This window comes from Miniopterus natalensis, chromosome 6 (assembly GCF_054644295.1).
Source record: "Miniopterus natalensis isolate mMinNat1 chromosome 6, mMinNat1.hap1, whole genome shotgun sequence".
NCBI lineage: Eukaryota > Metazoa > Chordata > Mammalia > Chiroptera > Miniopteridae > Miniopterus > Miniopterus natalensis.
Window position 1 is genome coordinate 56174458 of NC_142086.1, and position 23284 is coordinate 56197741.

General features: G+C 54.8%; 2 protein-coding genes across 9 annotated transcripts; one reads left to right on the forward strand and one right to left on the reverse strand.

The window, feature by feature from the left end:
• Positions 1 to 514: 514 nt before the first annotated feature.
• Positions 515 to 14525, forward strand: CLCN2 (chloride voltage-gated channel 2). 4 transcript variants are annotated; one of them, XM_016220562.2, is made up of 24 exons: positions 515 to 598; positions 2868 to 3024; positions 3170 to 3301; positions 3632 to 3760; positions 3848 to 3981; positions 4088 to 4165; positions 4248 to 4326; positions 4449 to 4574; positions 4670 to 4754; positions 4844 to 4945; positions 5871 to 5955; positions 6093 to 6248; positions 6633 to 6702; positions 6951 to 7061; positions 7275 to 7488; positions 7776 to 7909; positions 8157 to 8329; positions 8455 to 8569; positions 8793 to 8866; positions 9051 to 9110; positions 9247 to 9285; positions 9461 to 9565; positions 13560 to 13646; positions 13779 to 14525. In XM_016220562.2, exons 1-24 carry the CDS (start codon positions 527 to 529, stop codon positions 13971 to 13973), a joined length of 2712 nt encoding a protein of 903 aa, XP_016076048.2. In that variant the 5' UTR covers positions 515 to 526; the 3' UTR covers positions 13974 to 14525. The 4 variants fall into 4 exon arrangements, 3 of the variants coding, with proteins under 3 accessions (XP_016076048.2, XP_087674397.1, XP_087674398.1); XM_087818271.1 differs by lacking the exon at positions 3170 to 3301; XR_015714675.1 differs by lacking the exons at positions 13560 to 13646; positions 13779 to 14525 and having other exon boundaries at positions 8771 to 8866; positions 9461 to 9503.
• FAM131A (family with sequence similarity 131 member A) lies at positions 14321 to 23001 on the reverse strand. Of its 5 annotated transcripts, none has more exons than XM_016220566.2 (7): positions 22881 to 22983; positions 21626 to 21686; positions 20464 to 20606; positions 18082 to 18175; positions 17659 to 17841; positions 17369 to 17485; positions 14321 to 16049 (listed from the first exon to the last, which is right to left on the reverse strand). In XM_016220566.2, exons 4-7 carry the CDS (start codon positions 18149 to 18151, stop codon positions 15574 to 15576), a joined length of 846 nt encoding a protein of 281 aa, XP_016076052.1. In that variant the 5' UTR covers positions 18152 to 18175; positions 20464 to 20606; positions 21626 to 21686; positions 22881 to 22983; the 3' UTR covers positions 14321 to 15573. The 5 variants fall into 5 exon arrangements, with proteins under 5 accessions (XP_016076052.1, XP_016076053.1, XP_016076050.1 ...); XM_016220567.2 differs by lacking the exon at positions 22881 to 22983 and adding an exon at positions 22065 to 22659; XM_016220564.2 differs by lacking the exon at positions 21626 to 21686 and having other exon boundaries at positions 22881 to 23001.
• Between the last annotated feature and the right edge of the window lie 283 nt (positions 23002 to 23284).

The window sequence follows — 23284 nt, forward strand, 5'->3', positions numbered from 1 at the left end:
AGGAGAAGCAAGAGAGGGCACCACTCGAAAGAGGGAGATTGGGCCCGGAGAGTCTGACTTAGACGGCCCTGCGGCCCCTGGCCCCGGGCTCTCCGCAGCCCCGGCGTCTCCAGTCTCCCCGCCGGGCGCCGCGAGCCGCAGACCCGGCCCGGCCCCTCCACGTGCCAGCGGACCCGCCCCCGCTCTGGCACCGGACGCCCCCCTCAGCCCCCGGCCTCCGCCGAGCGGGAGAGCGGGCTCGCGCGTTCCAAGCGCCCCCTACCGCCTCCCAAGCCTAGGAGGCGGCCCCACAGCAGACCCCGGCCGGGCTGGGCCGGTCGGCGGGGATGGGCCGGCGGGCGGAGCAGCACCGTGGGCACCGCCCTCGGCCCGCCCGCCGAGGAGGGGACGCGAGCCGGAGGCTCTCTGCACTCGGCCGCCGGGGCTGCGGGGACGGGACGGGTGTCGGCACGGGCTCCGCGGGCGGGGAGCCGAGTCCAGGCCGGAGCCCGAGCGGCAGCGGGAGGCCCGAGGGCTGTGCGCAGAGATGGCGGCCGGCGCGGCCGCGGCGGCGGAGGAAGGGATGGAGCCGCGGGCGCTGCAGTATGAGCAGACCCTGGTAAGTGCAGCCGAGCCGAGCTCGGGGGTGCGCTCCGGACTGCTGCTCCTGGCTACCCCTGGAAGCACGAGGACCGGGGGCCTACCTTAACCTTGCCCCAGCCTTCTGAGCTGGGGAAACTGAGGCTCGAGGGCCTGAGAGGTTGGAGGGCTACGGGACGAGCTGCATGCAGGTCCTGGCTGAGGCTGGCAGCCTGCAGAGGACAAGATCAGGTGCTTGTCCCAGGTGTCCTTCCCATTACTTCTCCCCACCACCACCACGTTTTCTTTGCTCCTCCCCGCGATCACCTGGGCCCAAGTCCCAGCACCCCCACTACCCCTCCCCAGAACGGCTCACACCCGTTGAACTTTATCTGTCTATTATCGTATCTCCACCATCCAAGACATTCTCTCTGTCCCCAGTAAGTGCATTTTACTGTGCTAGATACAGAAACAAGAAGAGTGTGTAGAAAGACGATCAGACCCAAACCCAGCCCCCAGCACTGGCAGGAATCCCTCTGTCTGTTCTCTGGAAAAAAGGTGGCCTGCCACCCTGGGGGACAGGAACTTAAAGGAAGATGGGTCCCGCAGGAATGGGTGTGGGAACTGGGACCTTTGTCCATGCTTACTCTGAGTATCCAGCCCCTACCCACCTCAGGGGTGTCCCTTGACCTCATTAGAAGCAGGGGTCCTGGGGTTCTGAGCTGACTCATGGCCACCACTGTAACTTAGTGTTTGAGAAGCCTTTTGCCCTTCCTTGTGTCACTGGGGTGGGGGACCCAAACTCTAGGGAAGGGCTCCTTTTTAAACAACTGGTACTGGAATTTGCCCAGGAAGGAGGCAGGGAGGGAGTCCCTCCAGGAGGAGGAAGCCCCCCCCCCCCCAAACCCCAGCTGTAATTGAGACTGGGAGGTGCCCAGTTAAGAGAGGCAATGACTGGATAAAACTGGATGACAAGGAGAGGTGGCAGGGGTGGGGGTGGAGCAAGGGTATAGGGGTGAGCCTTCACATAGGGTGGAGGTGTCTGTTCATCTGCACAAGCCAAAAATGGGCCACTGGTCAAGGAGCCAGGCACCTTGCCCTGAAATGGTGTCTATCTGCTGTGCCAGCCCCATCCCCATCTCCTCCTGGTCTTTATCTCTGGTATGAGTTCTCAGGGTCAAGCTCTCTCCCGGACACTCTCTGCTCCAGGCTCTCCCCCTTCTTCCGATCCCTTTGTCTTTCTCTCACATCTCACAGGCTCACCTCCCACTCTGACACTGTGTCGGCCTGTTTATACTCTACTTTGTTTCTGTCCCTTCCTCCTCCCCTCTCCTTCCTTTTCTCGGCTCCTTCCCCAGGCCTCTCTTTTACCCCTTTCTCTCTCTGGTTTCCTCTCCCTTTCCTCGCTCTCTATCTTGTTCTCTCTCTCTCCCCCCCCCTCTCTCCCTCCTCCCCCCCCCCCAAGCCCCAACAGGAGCCCTTTGTGTCTCCAAGCTCTGCGGGTGGCAGCCGGAATCTACTCCTCCCCACCCCTCCACACATGCCCAGCTTGGCAGGTCTAGCCACAGCTCAGAGACTCTCCCATCCCATCACCCCAGCATCCACAGTCACAGCCCAGCCATCACCTTCTGCTGTGCCCTATCATTGGACTAAGGGCAGCTCCAGTGTGGGCTGAGGCCACCAAGCACTCCCCACCCACCCAGAGAGACTTTCCACTCCCAGCTGGACAGGCAGGATGGTGGGGGGTTGGGAGGGATGGGGGTGGAGAATAGGGACAAGGGGATTAGGGTGGGTGGGAGGGGTGCATTGGACTGGGTCACTGGCCAGAGGCCCGAGGGAACGTGACAAGGATTGAGGCCCCGCCTGCTCCTAGGCCCAACTCAGCTGCCCCCAGCTCCTTGAGGACCTTATTGTTACCCATATGCCCTTGACCATCCCTTATTCTCTGACCTTCCCTCCTCCCACTATCAGACTGCCTTAGGTTTTTCTGTCTCTCCTTCTCTGGGGCATTCCCTCCCACTCCTCCTCAGTGCTCCCCCTCCCCCAGACCTGTGAGAAGAGAAGTGATTATTCTGCCACCCCCAGAGCTATGTCCTTGGCTGTCCCCCTCACTCCTGCCAGGACAGCTCCCACAGTCTGCAATGTGCATTGTTCCCACACCCGAAGCCAAAGTGGGACTGTGGGTTCAAGAGGGGATATATAATGTGAGGGCTGGGAGAAGGGGAGCTGAGACCCCAGGAGCCCTCCCTGAATCCCCTCTCAGCCCAAACACATGCAGGGCTCCTAACCCTGTTTTCCCCATTGCGCAGATGTATGGCCGGTACACTCAGGACCTTGGGGCCTTTGCCAAAGAGGAGGCTGCTCGGATCCGCCTGGGAGGGCCCGAGCCCTGGAGGAGTCCACCTTCCTCTCCCGCTCCCCTAGAGCTCCTTGAATATGGACAGAGCCGTTGTGCCCGGTGCCGCAGTGAGACTTGGGTTGGGGCAAGGGATCTGGCTGTGCTGTACTGGGGGGACAGAGGCCATTCATTAGAGCCCATTGAGGGTTGGGGGAGGCAAGGGTAGGAGCACTTTGGTGCCAGCCTCCCCATTCTTCCCTTCCCTGCTCCCAGTCTGTTCCGTACGCTGTCATAAGTTCCTAGTATCCAGGGTTGGTGAAGACTGGATCTTCCTGGTCCTGCTGGGGCTCGTCATGGCGCTGGTCAGCTGGGCCATGGACTATGCCATTGCTGCCTGTCTGCAGGGTGAGGACAAGGGCTGGCAGGGGAGGGCTGGGAAGCACCAACCTGCTTCCTCCATGCCACACTTGTCCAGGTATCTTCGCTACTTGGCCAGCCTGAGTGCCCACCTTCAGACATAGTCACTGCCACTCCCACAGGCCACGACTTCTTGCCTCTCCTCTCTCCTGCAATGATCTCTCTCCCACTGAAGGCCCTCTCAGGCCCCCTCCCTGCCCCTGGTACCTGGGTTCTGTGTGATATTCCCTGGGAAGGCCTCTCATATCAGTATGTCCCAGTGGCAAAGGGGGACTGGGTGTGACCTCAGGAGTCCAGCAGCACATCCTCTCCCTACAGCTCAGCAGTGGATGTCCCGGGGCTTGAACACCAGCCTCTTGCTCCAGTACCTGGCCTGGGTCACCTATCCTGTTGTCCTGATCACTTTCTCAGCTGGATTCACACAGATCCTGGCTCCTCAGGCTGTTGGTACAGTAGGAGAGGAGGAGAGGGCAGAGGTGGAACCTCCTGAACTGGGCACATCAAATTACTCTCCTGGGACTCTATACTCTCCAGGGTCTGGCATCCCCGAGATGAAGACCATCTTGCGGGGCGTGGTGCTAAAGGAATACCTCACCCTCAAGACCTTTGTAGCTAAGGTCATCGGGCTGACCTGTGCTCTGGGCAGTGGGATGCCCCTTGGCAAAGAGGTAACTGCAGGCTGGGGAATAAAGGAGTCCTCCCCAGTGGAGGAAGAAGCCAGGCCAGGGCCAGCATGTGCCCCTTCCCTACTCACCTCCTGACCCCATCCCCCAGGGCCCTTTTGTACATATCGCGAGCATGTGTGCTGCGCTGCTCAGCAAGTTCCTCTCTCTCTTTGGGGGCATCTATGAGGTAAGCGGTACCCTGGGGGAGGGCAGAAGAGAAGGGTGGGCTGCTGAGCCCGGCTGATTCCCCTTTCCACTGCTCTCGCCAGAATGAATCCCGGAACACAGAGATGCTGGCCGCTGCCTGTGCCGTGGGAGTGGGCTGCTGCTTTGCAGCACCTATTGGAGGTAGGCGGCCGGCCCAGCCCCCAGCCCTGCCCTTGACCTCGCCTCCTTTACCCTTCTCATCTGGCTCTGAGTCCTGAGGCCGGGCCCAGGCCTCAAGTGGCACTCTCCCTGGCCCCTCGCAGGTGTCTTGTTCAGCATTGAGGTCACTTCCACCTTCTTTGCGGTGCGGAACTACTGGCGGGGCTTCTTTGCTGCCACCTTCAGTGCCTTCATCTTCCGGGTCTTGGCGGTCTGGAACCGTGATGAAGGTGGGCACCTGGAGGATGCGGGGAGCCCCTGAGATGGCTCAGATGGGGCCCCTATGCTACACCTGCCTTCCTCTGCTACTCTGCCTTCCCTTCAGAGACTATCACTGCTCTCTTCAAAACCCGGTTCCGGCTTGACTTTCCCTTTGACCTCCAGGAGCTGCCAGCCTTTGCTGTCATTGGGTGAGGAGCTGTGGGAGCTGGGGCCCCTCTGAGAGGGGGGTGTAAAGGAGGGAAGACCCATTTTACGATGATGCTTCTTCCCTCTCCAGTATTGCCAGTGGCTTTGGAGGGGCTCTCTTTGTCTACCTGAACCGGAAGATTGTCCAGGTGATGCGGAAGCAGAAAACCATCAACCGCTTCCTCATGAAGAAGTGAGTTGGCTTTGGGTTCCTCTAGGCTGCTCTGGGTGTGTGAGGGTCACAGAGGGGTGGGAGTCGGGGGTGGTGACAGGTGAGCTGGCATATAGTGGCCCAGTCAAAAACAGGCACTCCCTTGAGAAAATCAGCCAATGGTGTTTTCCAGGCGGATTGAACACTTTGTCTCTTATATGAATTACCTGAAAATTGGCACTTTTGAATTTTAAGTCAGTGGCAGAGAGAATTTTAGATCAAAGGCTAAGGCTTCCTTAGCCTTTGGCCTGACACAGATAGCAGTGCTCCCTAGAGAGTATGTGAGCCTTAGTTTCCTCCAGGGAAACATGGAGATGGTGAGGGTTTTTTTAATCTCCAGAGCACAGCTCTCTCAGTTGTGACCCAAGGATTGGGAGTGGGGAGGCCTGAGACGTGACTTTTGTTGGAACTAATGTCCTTCAGGGAAAGGGCAGCCAACTGAGCCTGCTCCCTATGGCACCTTCTGTCAACTTCATAAGTGACCCCAGCTTCTTTCCCCTAACACTGACCTTCAGTCTAAGTCACCACAGAGAAACAGAGGCAGAAACTTCTCCACTCTTACACAATGCACCCTTCAGCTAGGGCTTCTGAAGGCAAGGGAAGGAGACACAGCTCAGATGTGTTCCAAAGAGGGCTGGGGGATGTGCCTTCTGCCATTGCTGCCCACCTAGGGAGTCAGGAGCCAACAGAAAGTTGTTTGGGCTCACAATAACCCCAGATGGCCATCACCCTCTGGGCCATCATCTTGTGAACAGCAAAGCAGACCTTCTCTTAGAACTGTGCTTTTATGTAAGAGCCAAGGCTCTGCTGTGACTTCAACCCTGAGGTATGTGAGGGCACCCAGCCTCTCACCAGTCTGTAGTAAGTGCACCACCCATGTTTGATGCTGTGAAACCTACATCTCTAGACGCCTGCTCTTCCCGGCTCTGGTGACCCTGCTCATCTCCACTCTGACCTTCCCCCCTGGCTTGGGACAGTTCATGGCTGGACAGGTAACCCCAGGCAGAACAGGAACGTATGCCTTCCCTTGGGATGCATCCCTCCTAAAGCCAACAGGCCCTGCTCTCCCATGGGCCCCTTTCCTTCATCCTGTCTGGTCCTCAGCCTGAGGCACCCTTTTCCTCTACAGCTCTCACAGAAAGAGACGCTGGTCACCCTGTTTGACAACCGGACATGGGTCCGCCAGGGCCTAGTGGAAGAGTTAGAGCCTCCTGGAACTTCACAGGCCTGGAGCCCTCCACGTGCCAATGTCTTCCTCACTCTGGTCATCTTCATTCTCATGAAGGTGGGGCTCCTTATAGATGTATAGCTAATGTTTACATAGGCTTATTAGGTACCAGGCACTGTTCTCAGCACTTTCCACGTATTAACTCCTTTAGACCTTACAACAGTGCTATGGAAAAGTACTATGAGTCCCCCTGTTTCAAAGATGGGAAGTCAAAACATAAAGAGGTTGTAATTGGCCCAACGTCACATAGCTAGTGGCAAAGTGAGAATTTGAACCCAAGCCATCTGGTTCTGGAGTCCTTCATCCCTTCACCTCTAGGGGATTCTGGGGTAGCTGGGAGGTTTATTACCTGATAAGCAATGTAGGCTCCTTGGGGTAGAGCTGGGGGCTACCTGGAACCAGGTGGCACCTCTACCTGTCTAAACTGCCTCCTGCCTGCAGTTCTGGATGTCTGCACTGGCCACCACCATCCCAGTGCCCTGTGGGGCCTTCATGCCTGTCTTTGTTATTGGTGAGTCCTCAGTTGCCTGTTCTCCCAGCCTGCACCCTTCCCACCCTCTGGCTATACCCCCTGGCCATTACTTCTCTGCCCGGGAGTGGGTTTTGGTCCAGCCCCAGCCCCAATGCCCACCCCCACAGGACTATCCCCTCCACTGAATGATCCACTGGCCCCTCCCCCACCCTCTGACCCTCTCTCTTCCTAGTGCTCCCACCCTCCCCCTCCACTACCTGTTTCTCTTCCCACCCCCCTCCCTGAAGGAGCAGCATTTGGGCGTCTGGTGGGCGAAAGTATGGCTGCCTGGTTCCCAGATGGGATTCACACAGACAGCAGCACCTATCGGATTGTGCCTGGGGGCTATGCGGTTGTGGGTGAGTGCTCCAGTTCCCCATAGTCCTGATAGGGCCACAGGGTCTGAGGCTCTGGTGCCCCCTGCTGGCAGAACCAGGCTTCCTTCAAATGCAGAAACCCAATTCTCAAGACTGTACTGGGCAGCCCTGAGGGCACCCACAGGACTGTCCCCAGGTGGGGAGGGTCATCTGGTCCCTGGGAATCCTGAGGAGACTAAAGGTGGTTGTCCCCAGGAGCAGCTGCGCTGGCAGGAGCGGTGACACACACAGTGTCCACGGCTGTGATCGTGTTTGAGCTCACAGGCCAGATTGCCCACATCCTGCCCGTCATGATTGCCGTCATTCTGGCCAACGCCGTTGCCCAGAGCCTACAGCCCTCACTCTATGACAGCATCATCCGAATCAAGAAACTGCCTTATCTGCCTGAGCTGGGCTGGGGCCGCCACCAGTAAGGAGGGCCGGGCAACAAAGGGGTTGTGGGTGAGGGCTGGGTGTCCTAGGACCCCCTCACACCCACCTCCAGCAAGGTCCTCAATCAGTGAAGCTGGGAGAACAGCCACCCTGCTGCCTCCTGGTCAGAGCTCCTCTTGTCCATACCCTGGCAGGGGGCACTCCTTGGCCCTTAGCCCTTGTCCCCATGGGCTATGGGGCCCTCCTTATGGCCCCAGGATGGTAGTGCTCTGGCTACCCCCTCCCCATGCTGACCACAAACCAAGTGCCTCTCTCTGCCCCCAGGCAGTACCGGGTGCGAGTGGAGGACATCATGGTGCGAGATGTTCCCCATGTGGCCCTCAGCTGCACCTTCCGGGACCTGCGGATGGCACTACACAGGACCAAGGGCCGCATGTTGGCCCTAGTTGAGTCCTCTGGTGAGACCAGCAGGGGGCCCAGGAGCTATGAACATCTCCCAGGTCGCTGCTCAGGAATGGGGAGGAAACAGGAGCTCAGGACCAGTCTCCTTGGTCCCAAAGGGAATAGCCAGCATTTGCCCGGCAGGGACTTCCCTCTGGAGTGTGGCCTGTGTCCAAGGCCCCACTCTGAGTGTAGGAAAAGGCTGGGAGGCGGAGAGGAGGGCCTCGCCATCAGCTCCTGAGACCTCCTACTTGCTCTATCCAGAGTCAATGATCCTCCTGGGCTCCATTGAGCGCTCACAGGTGGTAGCATTGCTGGGATCCCAGCTGAGCCCAGCCCGCCGGAGACAGCACATGCAGGAGCGTCGAGCTGCCCAGACTCCTCCGCCACCCGATCAGGAGAGTCCCCCTAGCCCTGAGACCTCAGTCCGCTTCCAGGTGAGGGGAAAGCCCTACACAGCAACATAAACTTCTTCCTAAATGTTGTTGTATATACTGATCAGGAGGGTCACCTAGAGGTATCCTGGGACCGCAGCTTCACTAGCCCCTTCCTGCCAGTGCAGGTGAACACAGAGGACTCCGGCTTCACTGCAGCTCGGGGGGAGACTCACAAGCCCCTGAAGCCTGCTCTCAAGAGGGTGTCCAGCAACTCAATGAGCCTCAGGGAGAGTCCTCCAGGTGAGCCCAACACCCACTAGCAACTCCCTCCACTCTCCCACAGTGCCGGAGACCAGCCTCTGAGACTGCACTAGAGTCCCTGCACACCTTTTGGCTGGGGCACATACCAGCTGAGAGGCTGCCTGAATAGACCAGGGGTAGAACCAGGATGCCTCTCCCCTTGCCCTGCTCCCCTCTCCCCCAAAGATGACATTGCCCTAGGGCCTTGTGTTTGGGAACACAGGGAACGTGGAGCAGGCTGGCATGGCCCTCAGGAGCCTTTTTTGTGGCAGTCCACCCCCCGAGGCTGCTTCAGAGGTGAGTGGCTGGAGCCTCTCCCTCTGGCTCTTTCTTTTCAGTCTCTAATGCTGGGATAACCTCTCCATTAGCCCTATAGCATCTGCTTCCATTCTCCCTGCCCTTCTGTCCTATTTGCCAGCTCTGTCCCTGCAGTGCACCTATAACATCAATTCCTCTTCTCTCCCTTTCGGCTCTAACAAAGTTGGAGAAGTCAGAATCATGTGACAAGCGCAAGCTGAAGCGGGTCCGAATCTCCCTAGCAGTAAGTACCCACTTCTTTCTGCAGCTCAGGAGCACCAGACAGGGCAGGCCAGGGTCTAGGTGATAAACCTCCCTCGGTGTGGGGATACCCCCCCTCTCCCCAGCCCCCGCTGCCAGCCTCCCTCCCTTTCTCCTAGAGCGACTCAGACCTGGAAAGTGAAATGACTCCTGAGGAGGTAAGGTGTGACTGGACTCTGGACTCTGTTTCTTCCGGGATGTGTTCAGTCATCATCTTGGCTTCTGTCCCCATGGGAGGGACCATGGGGTAGGAAAAAGGGCAGGCCAGCTTTCAGGGAGGTGAGGGTCACTGTTAGCACCTTCTCCCTAACCCTCCTAGTCTCATACCCTCAGATTCTGGAGTGGGAGGAACAGCAACTAGATGAACCTGTCAACTTCAGCGACTGCAAAATTGACCCTGCTCCCTTCCAGCTGGTAGAGCGGACCTCTTTGCACAAGGTAGGGCCTGCAACCTGGGGCTGGCCTGGGCTCTCAGGAGCACAGGGTGGGGATATAGATCCTCCCACAAGTTTGGACTCATGCCAGTGGTGGGAAAAGGGACAGCAGAGAGTGGGCTCTATGCTGAAATGTTTTTCAAACAAGGGGCGGCCAGGAGCCAGGTCCCCTTAGCCTCTTCCTGCCTGTGGTAGAATCAGGCATCATTTTTCCCCTTCTCAGCCTTGTCCCTAGGGAACTCTGGACCAAAGCAACAACAAAGACAGGGCTCAAGCTGGGTAGAAGCCAGAAGGCCAGGCTAGGGTCAGAGCTAGGAGGGAGGCTGCCAGCTCCCAACAAGGCTGATACACCCACGCTGTAAAAAAATGGGTGAGAAACAGGCAGGATAAGAAAATCTAATAAACAAGCTAACAAACATCCAAGTAGGGGTGGGGACACTGCAGAGAAGAGATAAACAAAGATGAGAAACACCCAGTGGGGGGCTTGGAATGTCAGACCCCAGAAAGTCTCACTTAATGTAGGCCAAAGGAAAACTGGTAAGGACACAGGAAAATAGCTCAGCAGAAGGGCAAAACCAGCCTCCAGGAGTGGGGAGAAAACTTGAGTGCAGAGAGGTTGGTGGTGGGTGAGGCTGACATTAGAGAACAGGGGCTCCCCAGGATGAGGCAGTGGCATCATTGGGCACCGTCAGGCTTCTAAGTGAAGGTAGGGAATACAGACACACCCAGCAGGCTGCTAGGGCACAAACCAAGTGGTATTTTAGCTAAATTGTTAGATTTAATGTGCAAACTTCTGAGGAGTGGGGGCAGGGGCCGGTGGGAGAGCACTCCCAAGGTCTGCAGCTTGGACAGCTAGTTTAGAGGCAAGCTGTGCCTAAAAGCCAGCTTAGTGTGGACAAGCAGGGGCCCCGGGCAGGAAAGACAGAGGACAAGAGAGATACAAAAAAGCAAAAAAGTATTAAAGGAACTTATAAGCCTTTGGGTAAAGACCTTGGATCAAAGTGAGTGGGGAACTGCAGTACAGTTACAAGAAAAAAAGGAGATAGGCCTGAGAATAATACATTTGGCTTTTATTTAAAGCCTTTCTTCCTAAGACCTCTAAAGCTTTTCCATCATCTTACTTAGTCCTCAAACATCACATAAAGATGACGATGCTGATGCTGACATTTTATTAGTGCCTGCTATGTCCCAGGCACTGGGCTAAGCTGTTCACAAGTTTGATGTAATCCTCACAACCACACTGTAAAATAGATAGTATGATATTCGTTTTTATAGATAAGGACATTGATATTCAAAGAAATTAAGCAAGTTGACCAAGGTCACACAGTAAGTAGCACAACCAGGCCTCACATCCAATATTGTCTGACCCAAAAGCCTGTGGATTTAACCATTTTAATACACGGGGAAACTGAGGCAGTGAGGTCACTTGCCTGAATCAGGATAGCAGTCAGGCCTAGAGCCCAGATTTCCTGGCCCCAGTTCCAGTATTCTTTAAGAGGGCCACACTGTCCCTCTCCCTATCAACTCACTGTTCCCAAGCCCAAGAAATGCAGGCTCTCCAATGAGCTCCCTGGTGTCTAATTAAATTAAAATGAAAAAGAACAAAGTAGGTGTTTGTTACAAACTTAAAATCAGAGGAAGAGAAGCCTTTGAGGAACCGACTACCAAAAGTACAAAGAACTGGAAGCGATAAGAACATAAAAGATTAGAATTCAAAATGTCCTTGCAACCCTGAGGAGTCAATAAGTAGTAGCCCAATTAAGTTCAGGAGCTGAACATTCAGAGGAGCAAAGGAATACAGTGGAGACTATTTAGGAACCTGTGCAACTGGAGATCACCATATCAGCTAAGTACCTCATTCATTCAGAGGGACCTACAGGGAAGCAGCGAGTGGAGGTGGGGGAAGCTATAGTGCCAACACTGGGTCAGACTGGCTGAACCCAAATCTCCACTCTGCCGCTTGTTAGCTAGCTGTGTAACCTTGTCATATTTCTTAGCCTTTCTGTGCTTCAGTTTTCTTTGTAAAATGAGGATCTTAGTAACAACATCATAGGGTTTTCTGAGGATCAAAGGAGTTGATATATGTGAACCACTTAGAATAGTACCTGGCACATAGTAAGTATTCAATATATTTTAGAAATCACTACCAGTTAAGCTTAGAGGCGAACAGGGAACTTTAAAAGATGGTGTAATGAAGGAAGTGTGCAAGAAATTGATGTTTTCAGAAGACGATGAGTGATTATGTGAGACTGGAAGCTGGGGTGCCTGGAGGAATCTGAGGCTGGAAAAGACAGGCTGGGGTGGGCTTGGAAAAGGTCTCATGGGCCATTCTGGGGAGTCCAGGCTCTAACTCAAGTTTGAGAAAGCTGATAGGATGGCAGAGCGAAGTTGAATGGAAGGGAGGCAGAAAGCAGAGCCCGTTAAGATGTTACAGTCCTGTCCTGGTCAGGGTGGTGAGGGAGTCAGGGAGAATGGCCAGGATATTCACGAGGTAGATCAGTAAGGCTTGGTGACTCCCCAGGACAAGTGGTTTGCAAAACCAAAAGCTTACAGCCTGCCAGAAGCTCACTCTGATTAGGATTGTGAAGATTAGAAAATTCAGAGGAATGATTTAATAGGATCCTTGAGAGAGGATGATATGGGTTGCTAAGCATAAGACAAGGCCAAGGATTATTAATGCAGGAAATCTTATCATAAAGATATGTTTCCCTATGAAATCAGATGAGGAAATTAAAGATAACGTGTAGCATGTAGGATTCAAGGGACTTGCTAAACACATGACAGTTATGACAGGTATTAAAGGAGTACAAAAAAGCTTATGCTAAAACAACTTCCAGCTCCTTTTATAAGTACTGTCATGCCTTAGGAGAAAGGAAAGTTCTGAAGTTCTTTCCTAAAGAATTCAGCAGCTGTATAAGAAAACATTTTTAAAGTGTTAAGACAATTAAAATTACTTCTGAGTAACTGGTACTCAAGAAGCTGGGATATTAATGCCCATTTCGATTCAAGCATTAAACCAAGAGGCTTACAAGTAAACTGAAAACAGTGTGATAAATGATAGGCCAAAAATTCCAGGAACTGCTGAGTCAGTAGAGTGTTTTTTCAAGACATCTGGCCCAAGAAAATCCACTTGGAGCACAAGGGGAACTAGCTGACAATTTCTGAACTCTTGGTGATTACATTTGAAAGCTTGGGGGAAGGGCCCAAAGCAAGAAAAACATGGGGGGTTGGAGAGACTGTTGTCCTTTGGACTGTAAGCTACATCTCAACAGGACTGCGGTGCTTTGGGCCCCAGAAAAGGCAAACTGTGTGAGAGATACAGAGTGCTGCAGGCCAAGATTGAGGAATCAGAGCCAGGGTGAAGGGATACCTTACATGTTCATCCAGTGGAGGGCAAAGGGGAAGCATGTGTCAGCCACCCAGGTGGGATAAGAGGAACAGGATTCAGGGCCAGTACCCCTAAGGGAGGTGTGGAACTTTCCTCCTGGATATATCCATAACTAATTGGACATCTGCATCGGACAACTAGGGCAGTGCCTCTTCTAGTGTGCTGAAAAGTGGCCTGGAGCTGCAGGGGCACTTCTTACTGATGACCCCGAACAAGTCACTCCACCACTGAGCCTCATGCTGCCTGTCCCATAGAATGGGTGTCATACTTCTCAGGACAGTGCTGAAATTAAATGCTAATGTAAGACTTAGCTGGGTGCCTGGCCAATCATTAGGTATTGTATTTCAACAGCTGTTCCTTCCTCAATTCTCTTTTCTAATATGGGATGATGAATCCTTTCTCTGTCCGTTTTTCTATCAACGTAAAGATTCCCACTATCAAGTTTCTGAGGAGTGGGTGTATATTCTCATTATACTTTTTCCTCTGTTGGCCCTTCCCCCTCCCCTCACCACCTGTGGCACCCCTTCTATTCCACCCCCAACCCAACATCTCTTCCTGGGCCCCTTTCTCCTTGTGCATAAAATCCAATGTTTTTCTGCCCACCCTGCAGACTCACACCATCTTCTCACTGCTGGGAGTGGACCATGCTTATGTCACCAGTATTGGCAGACTCATTGGGATCGTCACTCTAAAGGAGGTAAGATGATAATGGCTGTCAAAGCCACTTCCACTTCCAAAAAGGCATGGATGCTTATGTCCAGCTCACCTGGGGGAAGTGCTGGGGAGGAGTATGTGCAAGGAGCTCCGATTGACCCTCTCACCTTTCCAGCTCCGGAAGGCTATTGAAGGCTCTGTCACAGCACAGGGCGTGAAAGTCCGGCCGCCCCTCGCCAGCTTCCGTGACAGTGCCACCAGCAGCAGTGACACAGAGACCACTGAGGTGCATGCACTCTGGGGGCCCCGCTCCCGCCACAGCCTCCCCGGGGAGGGCAGCCCTTCTGACAGTGACGACAAGTGCCAGTGAATTCCTCAATGGGCAGCCTGGGATGGCGGTGGCCGGGGCTGTCAGCCTGGATCCTACAGCTCTCCTGTTCCTTCTGCCTTGGGAAAGCAGGAGGTAGAGCTACAGCCAAAGGCTGGAGCCCTAGCCCCCCTTCCAGACCAGGGGTACCAGCTTCTCCCAGTTTCTCCTACCTGGAGTCTGACCCAGCAGCACCCACTAGCAACAAGTATTCCAAGGGCAGGAAGATCAGCACTGCCCTAGCAGATGGAAGTGGGATCACTTGAGCGCTGCTGCCCCTTTGAGGGGGAAAGGGGTAGAACTAAGATGGGTTTATACTGGAACCTCCAATGACCAGATGTATATAGAGATTTACAAAGATTTTTATATTAATTTAATAAAACAAATTCTTAAATAGAACAAAATAAACACCTAATGAGCCACTTATATATAGAATGCCTGTGCCCATCAGCTCGTGTTCTTACCTTGGGCCCTATTACCTGCCAAAGCCTACAAGGCCTGAAATCTGTAGCCACCTACACCCCCATGGCCATAAAACTCCAGAGCCTGCTGTCCATGGAGTGTAGGATCTGCAGAGGCCTCCACTGCTTGGCCATCAACACCCTGGTTGCCCCCAGTACAGTAGCTTTAGCCTGTCCTTCAGCCAAGAAAGGCACTACCCTCTTTCCTCCCCAATGAGAGACAATCCCTCATGACTGTCACCCATTGGCACAATTCTTGCCCTGCTCAGGCATCAGCAGGCAACTGCCTGGTCACCCGCGTGGCCCCCTGGTGGCCCCCTCTGGAAGAACATCAAAGTCACAGCTCTGTAGCAAACAGAGCCATCTCTTCCAACTCCACCCTACAGAGATCTCAATGAATGAAGCAGCCTGGTGGTCTGGGAGCCACTGGGCCCCTGCTCACACATCCTACAAGGGACTGGGAAAGGGCACAGACCCCTTCAGGGTGGCCAGGAAAAGGGTGGTGGGTAATGCTTTCATCATTCCAGTGCCTCCCAAAGATCCGACTGAAAGAACAGACCAAAACCCCTTTCTTGAGAAAAAAAGATTTAGAGACAATGGAGAGGTGAAGCACAGCACGAGCCCAGCTGGGAGAAAGACCCTGGGGACAGCTCATTCTGTAGGCTCCCTGGGTGGGGGTGATTCTATCAAGCACTGCACATGGACTCAGACTCGGAGGTGAAGAGAGAAGCAGAGAGGAGAGAGGCAGGGGGAGGGGCAGGGAGAGGCCAGGCTCCCTCCCATTCTATCCCACACAGCCCAGTCATAACTGCCCCCTCAAGGGTTCACATCATCAGAGGAGGAAATGTGTGGCATTTTTGATTTAAGAACATGAACATCACTCTGCCACAGCTGTAGCCATGCCCCAGGGGCCCCGGGCAACCCCCGGCAAACCCCAGGAGTGGGGGCTGGACATGCGCCCCCAGCCTGGTCCCCTGCCTCCTCTCTAGACACTTTCATGCAAAACACACAATGAGGAGTGAGTGCTCCCAGGAGCCCTCTAGGCTTTGGAGCTCTGCTGGAAGCCTCAAGCCCACAACTGGGCACAGAGGCTCTGCCCCCAGCAGCCAGGGGACACATGCCACCATCAGGCATGATTTGCATCACTGTTCCTCTGGCTCCACCTCATCCTCGTCTAAGGACACCACCCCAGAAGAAGCCACGTCAGAGGCTTGTAGCTGGCATTCCCAGCTGCCCACCGCTGGTGGGCAGAGTGGCTGGCAGTCCTCGCAGGGGGCTGGCTCCTCCTCGGCGGGGGAAAGGCAGGACTCTGTGAGGGGCGAGTTGTAGAGCGAGTCCTGGGCCTCCAATGGGCCCAGACTGCGGAAGGCACTTTCCCGGCTAGGGGGCAGTTTGGCAAGGAGCAGCTCTTCGCCCAGCAGCTGGGAGGCCAGGTGGGCCGGGGAGCCCAGCAACCCGTCCTCCAGGCTGCAGAGACTAGAGCACAGGGTCTCTGGGGACACGGTCTGCGAGCAGTCGCTCTCAGGCTCCACAGAGCCCTGGCGCATAGGCCTGGAAAATCGGTGGCCAGTGAAGAGGTCCTGAAGGTGGGGTCCCAGGGGCAGCTGCCCAGCCATGTCTGTTGAGGGAGAGAAAAGAAAACAGCCCTGCTAGCCCCATCTCAATTGGCCAACCTGGAAGCCACATTCTCCCCATTCCACCTTCGTCCAGCTCTGGGGATGGTGGGTAGGAGCTGGGGAACTTTAGGAAAGTCACTTAACCTCTCTGCCTTAATTTCCTTAATGGTGAATTGGGGATTCTAATATACCTAACTTATGGGGTTGCTGAGAGAACAGTCTGGCACACAGTAAGAAAGCAATAAATGCAGGGATATCCTACATGGTCATGCAGGTTGTTCACTGCCCAAGGGGAATGAACTGAAATTCAGCCCACACTCTGCTCATCAAGCAGCACGCCCTGGCATGGGGCTGTTCCCACCAGCGAAAAGAGTGCTTTTCTCAAATTTGCACAGTGATTCTACATGGGCTAGTAGTGGCCTTGGATAAATGTTACTTATTATCATTATACCAGGAGTCAAAGCAGGCCTGGAACTCAATCAAACAAAAACACTGTGGTTCAGGTCTATCTTGGTCTCGGTCATCCCAATCAGTCCTCTCTGGACAGCAGCAGTCTCCAAGCTGCTCTAATATATTGCCTGCTTCAGAGAATCTGTTAATTAGCTAGAGGAATGGGGCTGTGTAGAGGCAATCTTCAAAGGCAAAGGGATGGGGGGGGTATTGTGGCCTGGGAAACTTGAGCCCAGAAGTTACAGAGAAAGTCAGCCATGTGGTCTGGAGAATGAAAGATGAAAGGAAGACCTTGCACAGCTGCACAGCCCTGCAGGGTCCCCTCTGCAAGCACTGGTGGAGAGAAAGGCCCCCTAGCCTGGAATGCAAGGATGCAAGCTGGAGCCAGCAGCCCTGTGAGTAGCCCAGGCCCAGCAAGCTTCCTGTTTGCCTGGGGCCACAGCCCCATGAGGTGCTGTGCTGCTGCACTATGCACGTGCACTACCACAGCCAGCCAGCCAGGAGGCTGCCTTGAGAGGACTTTCCAAGGCAAGGCACAGCAGACCCTCCCAGAGACATGACTGCACAGAAGGTGCTGGTGAGGTCTCCAAGTTTTGTTTTTTTTTTGAGGACTGCACGGCCCAACTGCACAGACAGGCAGAGAAGGCTCAGCACCTGTAGGAAAGGAACTACTCCATTTCCACTTGCTGACTGTCCACCCATGAGGGTAGACAGCCCTCCTGCCCATGGAAAATCAAGGATTGCCTGGACAGAATCTGCCTCTCTCCACTCTCCTTCCAAAGCGTGAGGACATTCTGGATCTCCTCTTCCAAAGGCTGAGCTCAGGCAGTTCCACCCCAGCTGGCAGCACTAGCATGGAATATCCTCTCACCTGAGTCAGTTCCTCCAGCAAAGTCCTCATCATAGGATTCATCAGTAGAGTCCTCACCATCCACTGAAGACCATGCCCGGAGCTTGGCTTCTGCAATGGCAAACTGCTCAGCCACTCCTGTCGGGGAGGACATGGAATTCATTAAGAGGTGAGCTAAGATTAGGGCTCAGCTTGGAGACAGGAGAGGAAGACACAGGGGTGTGGAAAGACTCCAAACCCCACTTAGGCCCAAGGAGATGAGAGAGAACATCCCTATCACAAATGTATGGCTGATCCTTTCTGTCACTCACCTGCTGCAAAGCGAGCCTCTTGTTCACCCTCACTGAGATCCGAATAGGAGGAAAAGGCTGATTCCAGGGCAGCAGGAGAGTCACTTGGCTTGCTCCAGCCCTTCCATTCAATAAGGTGAGCCACTCGGCCCTGGGCCATGGCGGTGGGCTTTGTCACGTGGTCCTTCACCACCTGGGAAATACCTAGAGATGGGGCACAGTCAGAAACCCTGGTAAGAGCATGGGTCAGGGAGCATCTGGGAGGGAAGTGGAAGGGTGGTAGTAGTAAGGATCCACATGTGCCTTTGGAGGGAAAAGGGGGTCTGGGATTCACCTAAGAGAGGAAATGGGAGACAGAAGCTCACAGTATACAATCCCCAAGGGCATGTGCAAAAGGGAGAAGAAAGGACCAAATGGCCAGAGGCATGGGAGGGGGGTTCATACCATGCAGGGAGGATCTGGCCAGTGCAGCGATCTCCTGGATAGTTAGGGCTCTCCGGGACTTGGGCAGCATCGCGATTGTGTCTCCAACATTCACCTTGGGTGACAGCATCAGAGGTTGAGTGCTCCTCTGACAGCAGTGTCCTCCCACATGCCCATACCACACCCAACCCATCAAGGGGATATGGGAGCTGGGAAGAGATGACAGGGCAGCACATGTGTCCCAAAGGCTGTTGGGATTTGTAAGAGGATAAGCAGCCAGGAACAGCAAACTATGTCCTCCTTGGGAGCAACAGAGACATAGGCAGGCCCAAAGGAACAGAACTACAGCTAACCCTCCACCTTCCCAGCTCCCAGAGGAGAAGAAGACAGGTCAGGAAGAACCATGGATGGAGTAGGGTCTTTGAGGAGATAGCATCCAGGTCCCCTTCCTTTTGCCCCTCTTCTCCTCTCAGTCTTCAGACCCACATTCCAGTGTTTCTAGAGCCTATGAGGGCCACAAACTCAGCATGACCAAAAACAAACCCAACACCTTCTCCCCATATCTGGCCCTGCTTCCAGACTTCCTTACTTTGAGTGTGATTTTATTCATTTTAGAAAGAGAAAGAGAGAGGGAGAGAGAGATAGAAACATCAATGATGAGAGAGAGTCATTGATCAGGAATCAAGCCGGCAACCTGGGCATGTGCCCTGACCAGGAATCAAACCGCGATCTCCTGGATCATAAGTCGATGCTCAACCTGAGCCACGCGGGCCGGGCAGACCTCCTTACTTTGCATTACCCCACCATTCTCCCAGATTCAGCCTGGCTCCAAACCTCAGTATCACCATCAACTCTCCCATTAGCTTTCCTTACCCATATCTGTTGTTAAGACCTAATGATTCCATCTCCAAACTGCCTCTAATACTGCCTCATCCTTTGCAAATGCCCTTCCTCAAGCCCTCAAGGCCCCTTGCCCAGTATGTTGTGTGTTCCCCTCCCCCCTTCTCATATCTGGCTAGCTAGCTCTTTCTCATCTTTTGGGTCTTGGCTGAAATATCACTCCCTCAGAGAAGCCTTCCTGGCCACCATACCAGTTGTACACCCTCCCTCTGTAGTCTCTAACAAGTCACCATCCTCTATCAATGTATCCCATGTGTGTAATTATGGTCTATTTTATGTGTTTCCTTATTTCTTGTTGGTCTCCCTCACTGGTCTTAAGCTTTTTCAGAAATTCGGTCTCTTTTGGTCACTGCTGCACCCCAGTGTTTAGCAGTGCCTGGTACAGAGCAATCTCTCAAAATATATAGAATGAACAAGACAAGGTATAAATGTAAACAATTTTCTTGGGGTGCAACTGGTCAAAACATGTCCTTATTTAAAATCTTTTCTGGGCTCCTTCAATGTCCAATGAAGTGTAAGCTCACAGCCAGGCAATGAAGGACTCTGTGAGGCCCTGCCTCCTTCCAGGCCTGCCTGGGATCCACCACTGATCTCCTCTGCCTAGTAAAACCGTACTTCTCCACTTTCACTGTCAGCAGGCAGCCCTGCTTTCCAGGCAAAAAACCCCAGCTTTTCCCTGGGCTAAGAATGCTATCTTTGCCTGACAAAATGCTCCTTACCATTTAAGGCCTCACTCAAGTGACACCTCCTATTGGGTTTTCAGTCCACAGTTTTCCCATCCCCAGCATTACCCTTGCATCTCTCCTGAGGGATTTCAGGATGGCAGGGCCTGAGTTTTATTCACCTGCGTTCCTACCTCCACCTTACACCTGGTTCTGTGCTCTTTGACAAGCCCAGGCAAATGTTTCCTTCAATGAATGAATGAAGTCAGAGGTACAGGCCCGCTCCCCGGCATTGCCTAGCTCTACTCCATCAGTTCCCACTCCTCACAAGAGGGGCTCCACCTGCCCCTTGACCTCAGGCCCACCCCCTCTGTCCCCCCCCCTTCAGTACCTGGCTGACAGGGCCCCCAGTGTGGCGCCGGTAGCCTCTGGCCAGGGCTGGAGGGAGGAGCACCTGCTGGGTATTTCCTGGCTCGCTCTCCGTCCCTTCCCTCACTCCCCACAGCCGCCCCATCCGTGCCAGCCCTCCGCGCAGATGCGGCCCAGGCCCAGAGAAAAGGTGTATGTCTCCCTGGCAACCCATCACCATGCAACAGGGTCTCCGGGGATATGGCCCGGGATGCACTGACGTCAGCGCCAAAGGCGCGAGCAGCCCGCCCAGAGCTGGCACAGTGCCTAGCAGAGCAGACCGGCGGGGGCGGCCTTACTGCCGGCCGGATAGCGCCTCCGCTCACAGGCAAAGGGAGCCAGAAACAGGCTGGGAAGGCGGGGGTGGGGAATACAGATCCCCTTCATGTAGAAGCGGTCCCCCTTCCCCCTACCAACACCAGGGGCCCAGCACCTCTGGCAAGTCCTGGCTGTCCACGGAAGAAGGGCGAGAGGACCGGCTCCAGCCTCGGAGGGTGCGAGCAGATCCCAAGGAAGATAAAGAGAGGCCCCGAGGAAGTTCGATCCACTCCACAGCCCACGCGGGGTCCGAGGCCACTGAGGAGTAGGGGAAAAGCTGTTCAGCTGGGCTCCCACTTCTGCCAAGATCCCCCTTATTTTCATCCCGTGTTGCCGTATCATTCCTCCTCACCCCTCCCCCACCTCCCAGAATCTGAGCAACCACCTGGTGCTCTCCACAGCTCTGAAAGCCCCTATCCCACTACCCCTAACCTTTAGGTCCCTGGGGCCATTTTGTGGCAGCCACTAACCACCTTCCTCCACTGGACATATTTTGACACCAAAACCCCTGGGATGAAATCTAAACTTTGATAAATTCCGAATCTTCTCTGGTTTCTCAGCCTACCCATTCCTCTTGGAAAGTACACCTCATTATTCCACCGCCACCACCATCCACCTCCCCGCCACCATCCTCGGTCCTTTGAAAGCTTGCTGCTTTGCTTATTTCTCTTGGTTCTTTCCTCTCACCAGACTTAGTCGATACGCAGCTCTTTACTCTTCTTCTCTGACAAACCCATGATTTTTTTCTGACTTTTGCTCCAGTCCCCTAAGGTGGTTTCCTAATGGCCTGTCTGGCCCCAGCCTGGTTGTTCCTGTTTCAGCCTCATGCCCAATATCTAAGCCAAAGTAATTTTCCTCTTGCCACCTGAGAACCCTACTCCTCAGGTTCCCATCACCTCCCAGGTCACATCTACGGTCCCTGCTCTCACCTCTGCGACTTGTCTGACAAGTCCATCGTCCTCCAGGCCCTTCACGCTGCCACAGAAACATTTTGCCCAGCACAGAAATCATAGGCATGCTGGCTGTGTTGATGCAGAGAACCAAAAGCCCAGAACCGCTCCAGGCTCAGCTCCCAGTTCTATTCCTATTTTGGTTCCGGATGCTGAGCCAGTCCCCTCCCCACTTGGAACCTGTTCCTAGTCACATAAGGAAAGTGTTCCTGCCTCATGGCTATGAGGAGGTGGGAGTGACAGGGGCCCAGCCAAGCTCTGTGGAGCTCAGCTAGCTGAGGCCTGTCCCCTAGACAGTGCCAACAGGCAATGTATATCACAACTGACCTTTAGCTGGAGCAGCCGTCTCTGTCCCTGAGCCTCAGCCAGCTGGTGGTCCCTAGAAATGCTACCAACCAGAAGGAAGACACAAGGTTACAGGCCATCCTGGCCCTAACTGGTACCTAATCAGGGCTCTTGATGCCAATCCTGAGGTCAGCCAAACTCTGCCTTGACCACAGGAGGGAATGACTTCTTGAACGCCAAGCCTTACAGGGCCAGAGGGATCAGAGCAGCCTGCTGCTTCTCAGCTTCATAAGCCGTGAGGTTAATTTAGGACTACAAATCCCAGAATTCCTCATGGGAACCCAAGGAAAGTACAAATCTCAGAGTCTTAGATCTAAAGAACCTCAAGTACCAACCACGCTAAGGCCTGTGTGACTGACCACCTGCCCTGAAAAGCCCAGGACCCATTTGAAACCTAGCCTTCAATGTCATAAGTTCCTACCTGGCCTTAGGCTTGGAGAAATCCATGACACTGGAGTAAAGTAGGCTGGCCAACCTCAGATGCACAGGACTAAGACCAGGCCCCAGCATGCACCATCCATGGGAACCAAGGCCCAAGCAAGAGTCAGCAGTTGTGGGAAGAAAGACCTGATGGCCTCCCTCTGGGCTCGTTTCCCTCCACAGGGTAGGGTGATTTTTTGTTGTTGTTGAGAGTGGGGGAAGGAAACTAAAAGAGTTGTAAGAGGTGAGAGGTGATCAGGTGCTCACAGGTGCCCCAAGTGGGGCCTCAGTCCTGTTCATCAACCTTCTGACTCTGAAGTGGGGAGTAAGGTTTAATTAAAAACTCCCTGGTAGGGTACGTGGCCAGCGTTTGCAGGCCTAAGGGGGTTGAGGCACAGATGGGAGAGGCAGGTTCCCAGGATAGGGCCAGTCCCAGGACAGCGAGAAGAGAGGAATAGGAAAGGGGTGCGGGGTGGGAGTGTATGTGGGCGGACAAGGCCAGTCGCCAAGGGATGGAGAGGGCTGACTAGCCCCTCCCCTGGCCATGCGCCTCCCGCCACCCTCAGCAGTGGGAATCCAGGCGGAAAGACACGAGTCTACCCTGCAGAGCCCTGAAGCAGGCAGGCCATGGGACCGAACCCAGGTCCGTTTAGCCCTCTCCCCGCTCCAGTCCGCTCCCTCCTCTAGCCTGGCCCGCCTCCCCGGTGCAGGCTCCTCCCTCTCCCGACACAGGCCCCTTCCTCAAGGCCCCGACCCACCCACGGCCCGCGCACCCGCAGCCCGACTCCCCAACCCGTGCCCGGCCTCTGCTTCTTACCCTGACCCGCCGGGCTCCGAGAGCCGATACAGCCCATGGCCGGGAACCCAGGCACGCTAGCCCGCGCTCGGGACCCGGGCCATCGGCTTGCAGAGGGTCGGGCCGCGGCCGCCACCGGGGAGGGGAGAACCCGTGAGGGGAGGGGGTGGGAGCCGCGCGTCCGCCGCCGCTCCCGGGAGAGGGAACCGGGCCGGTGACGTCAACGTGGGGGCGTGGCCTTCCGCGTCACCACCTAAAGCGGGCGGGGACAAGCCGGCGTCAGGGCCACGCAGGGGAGGCCTGGGGCGGAGTACGGAAAAAATCTTGTCCTCTGCTCAAAGGCCCAACTACCGAACGACCCCTTAAGGCGGGTGGAGCACAGGAGAAGGGGAGGGGGCGAAGAGGAGGGCACTCACTGCGCCCAA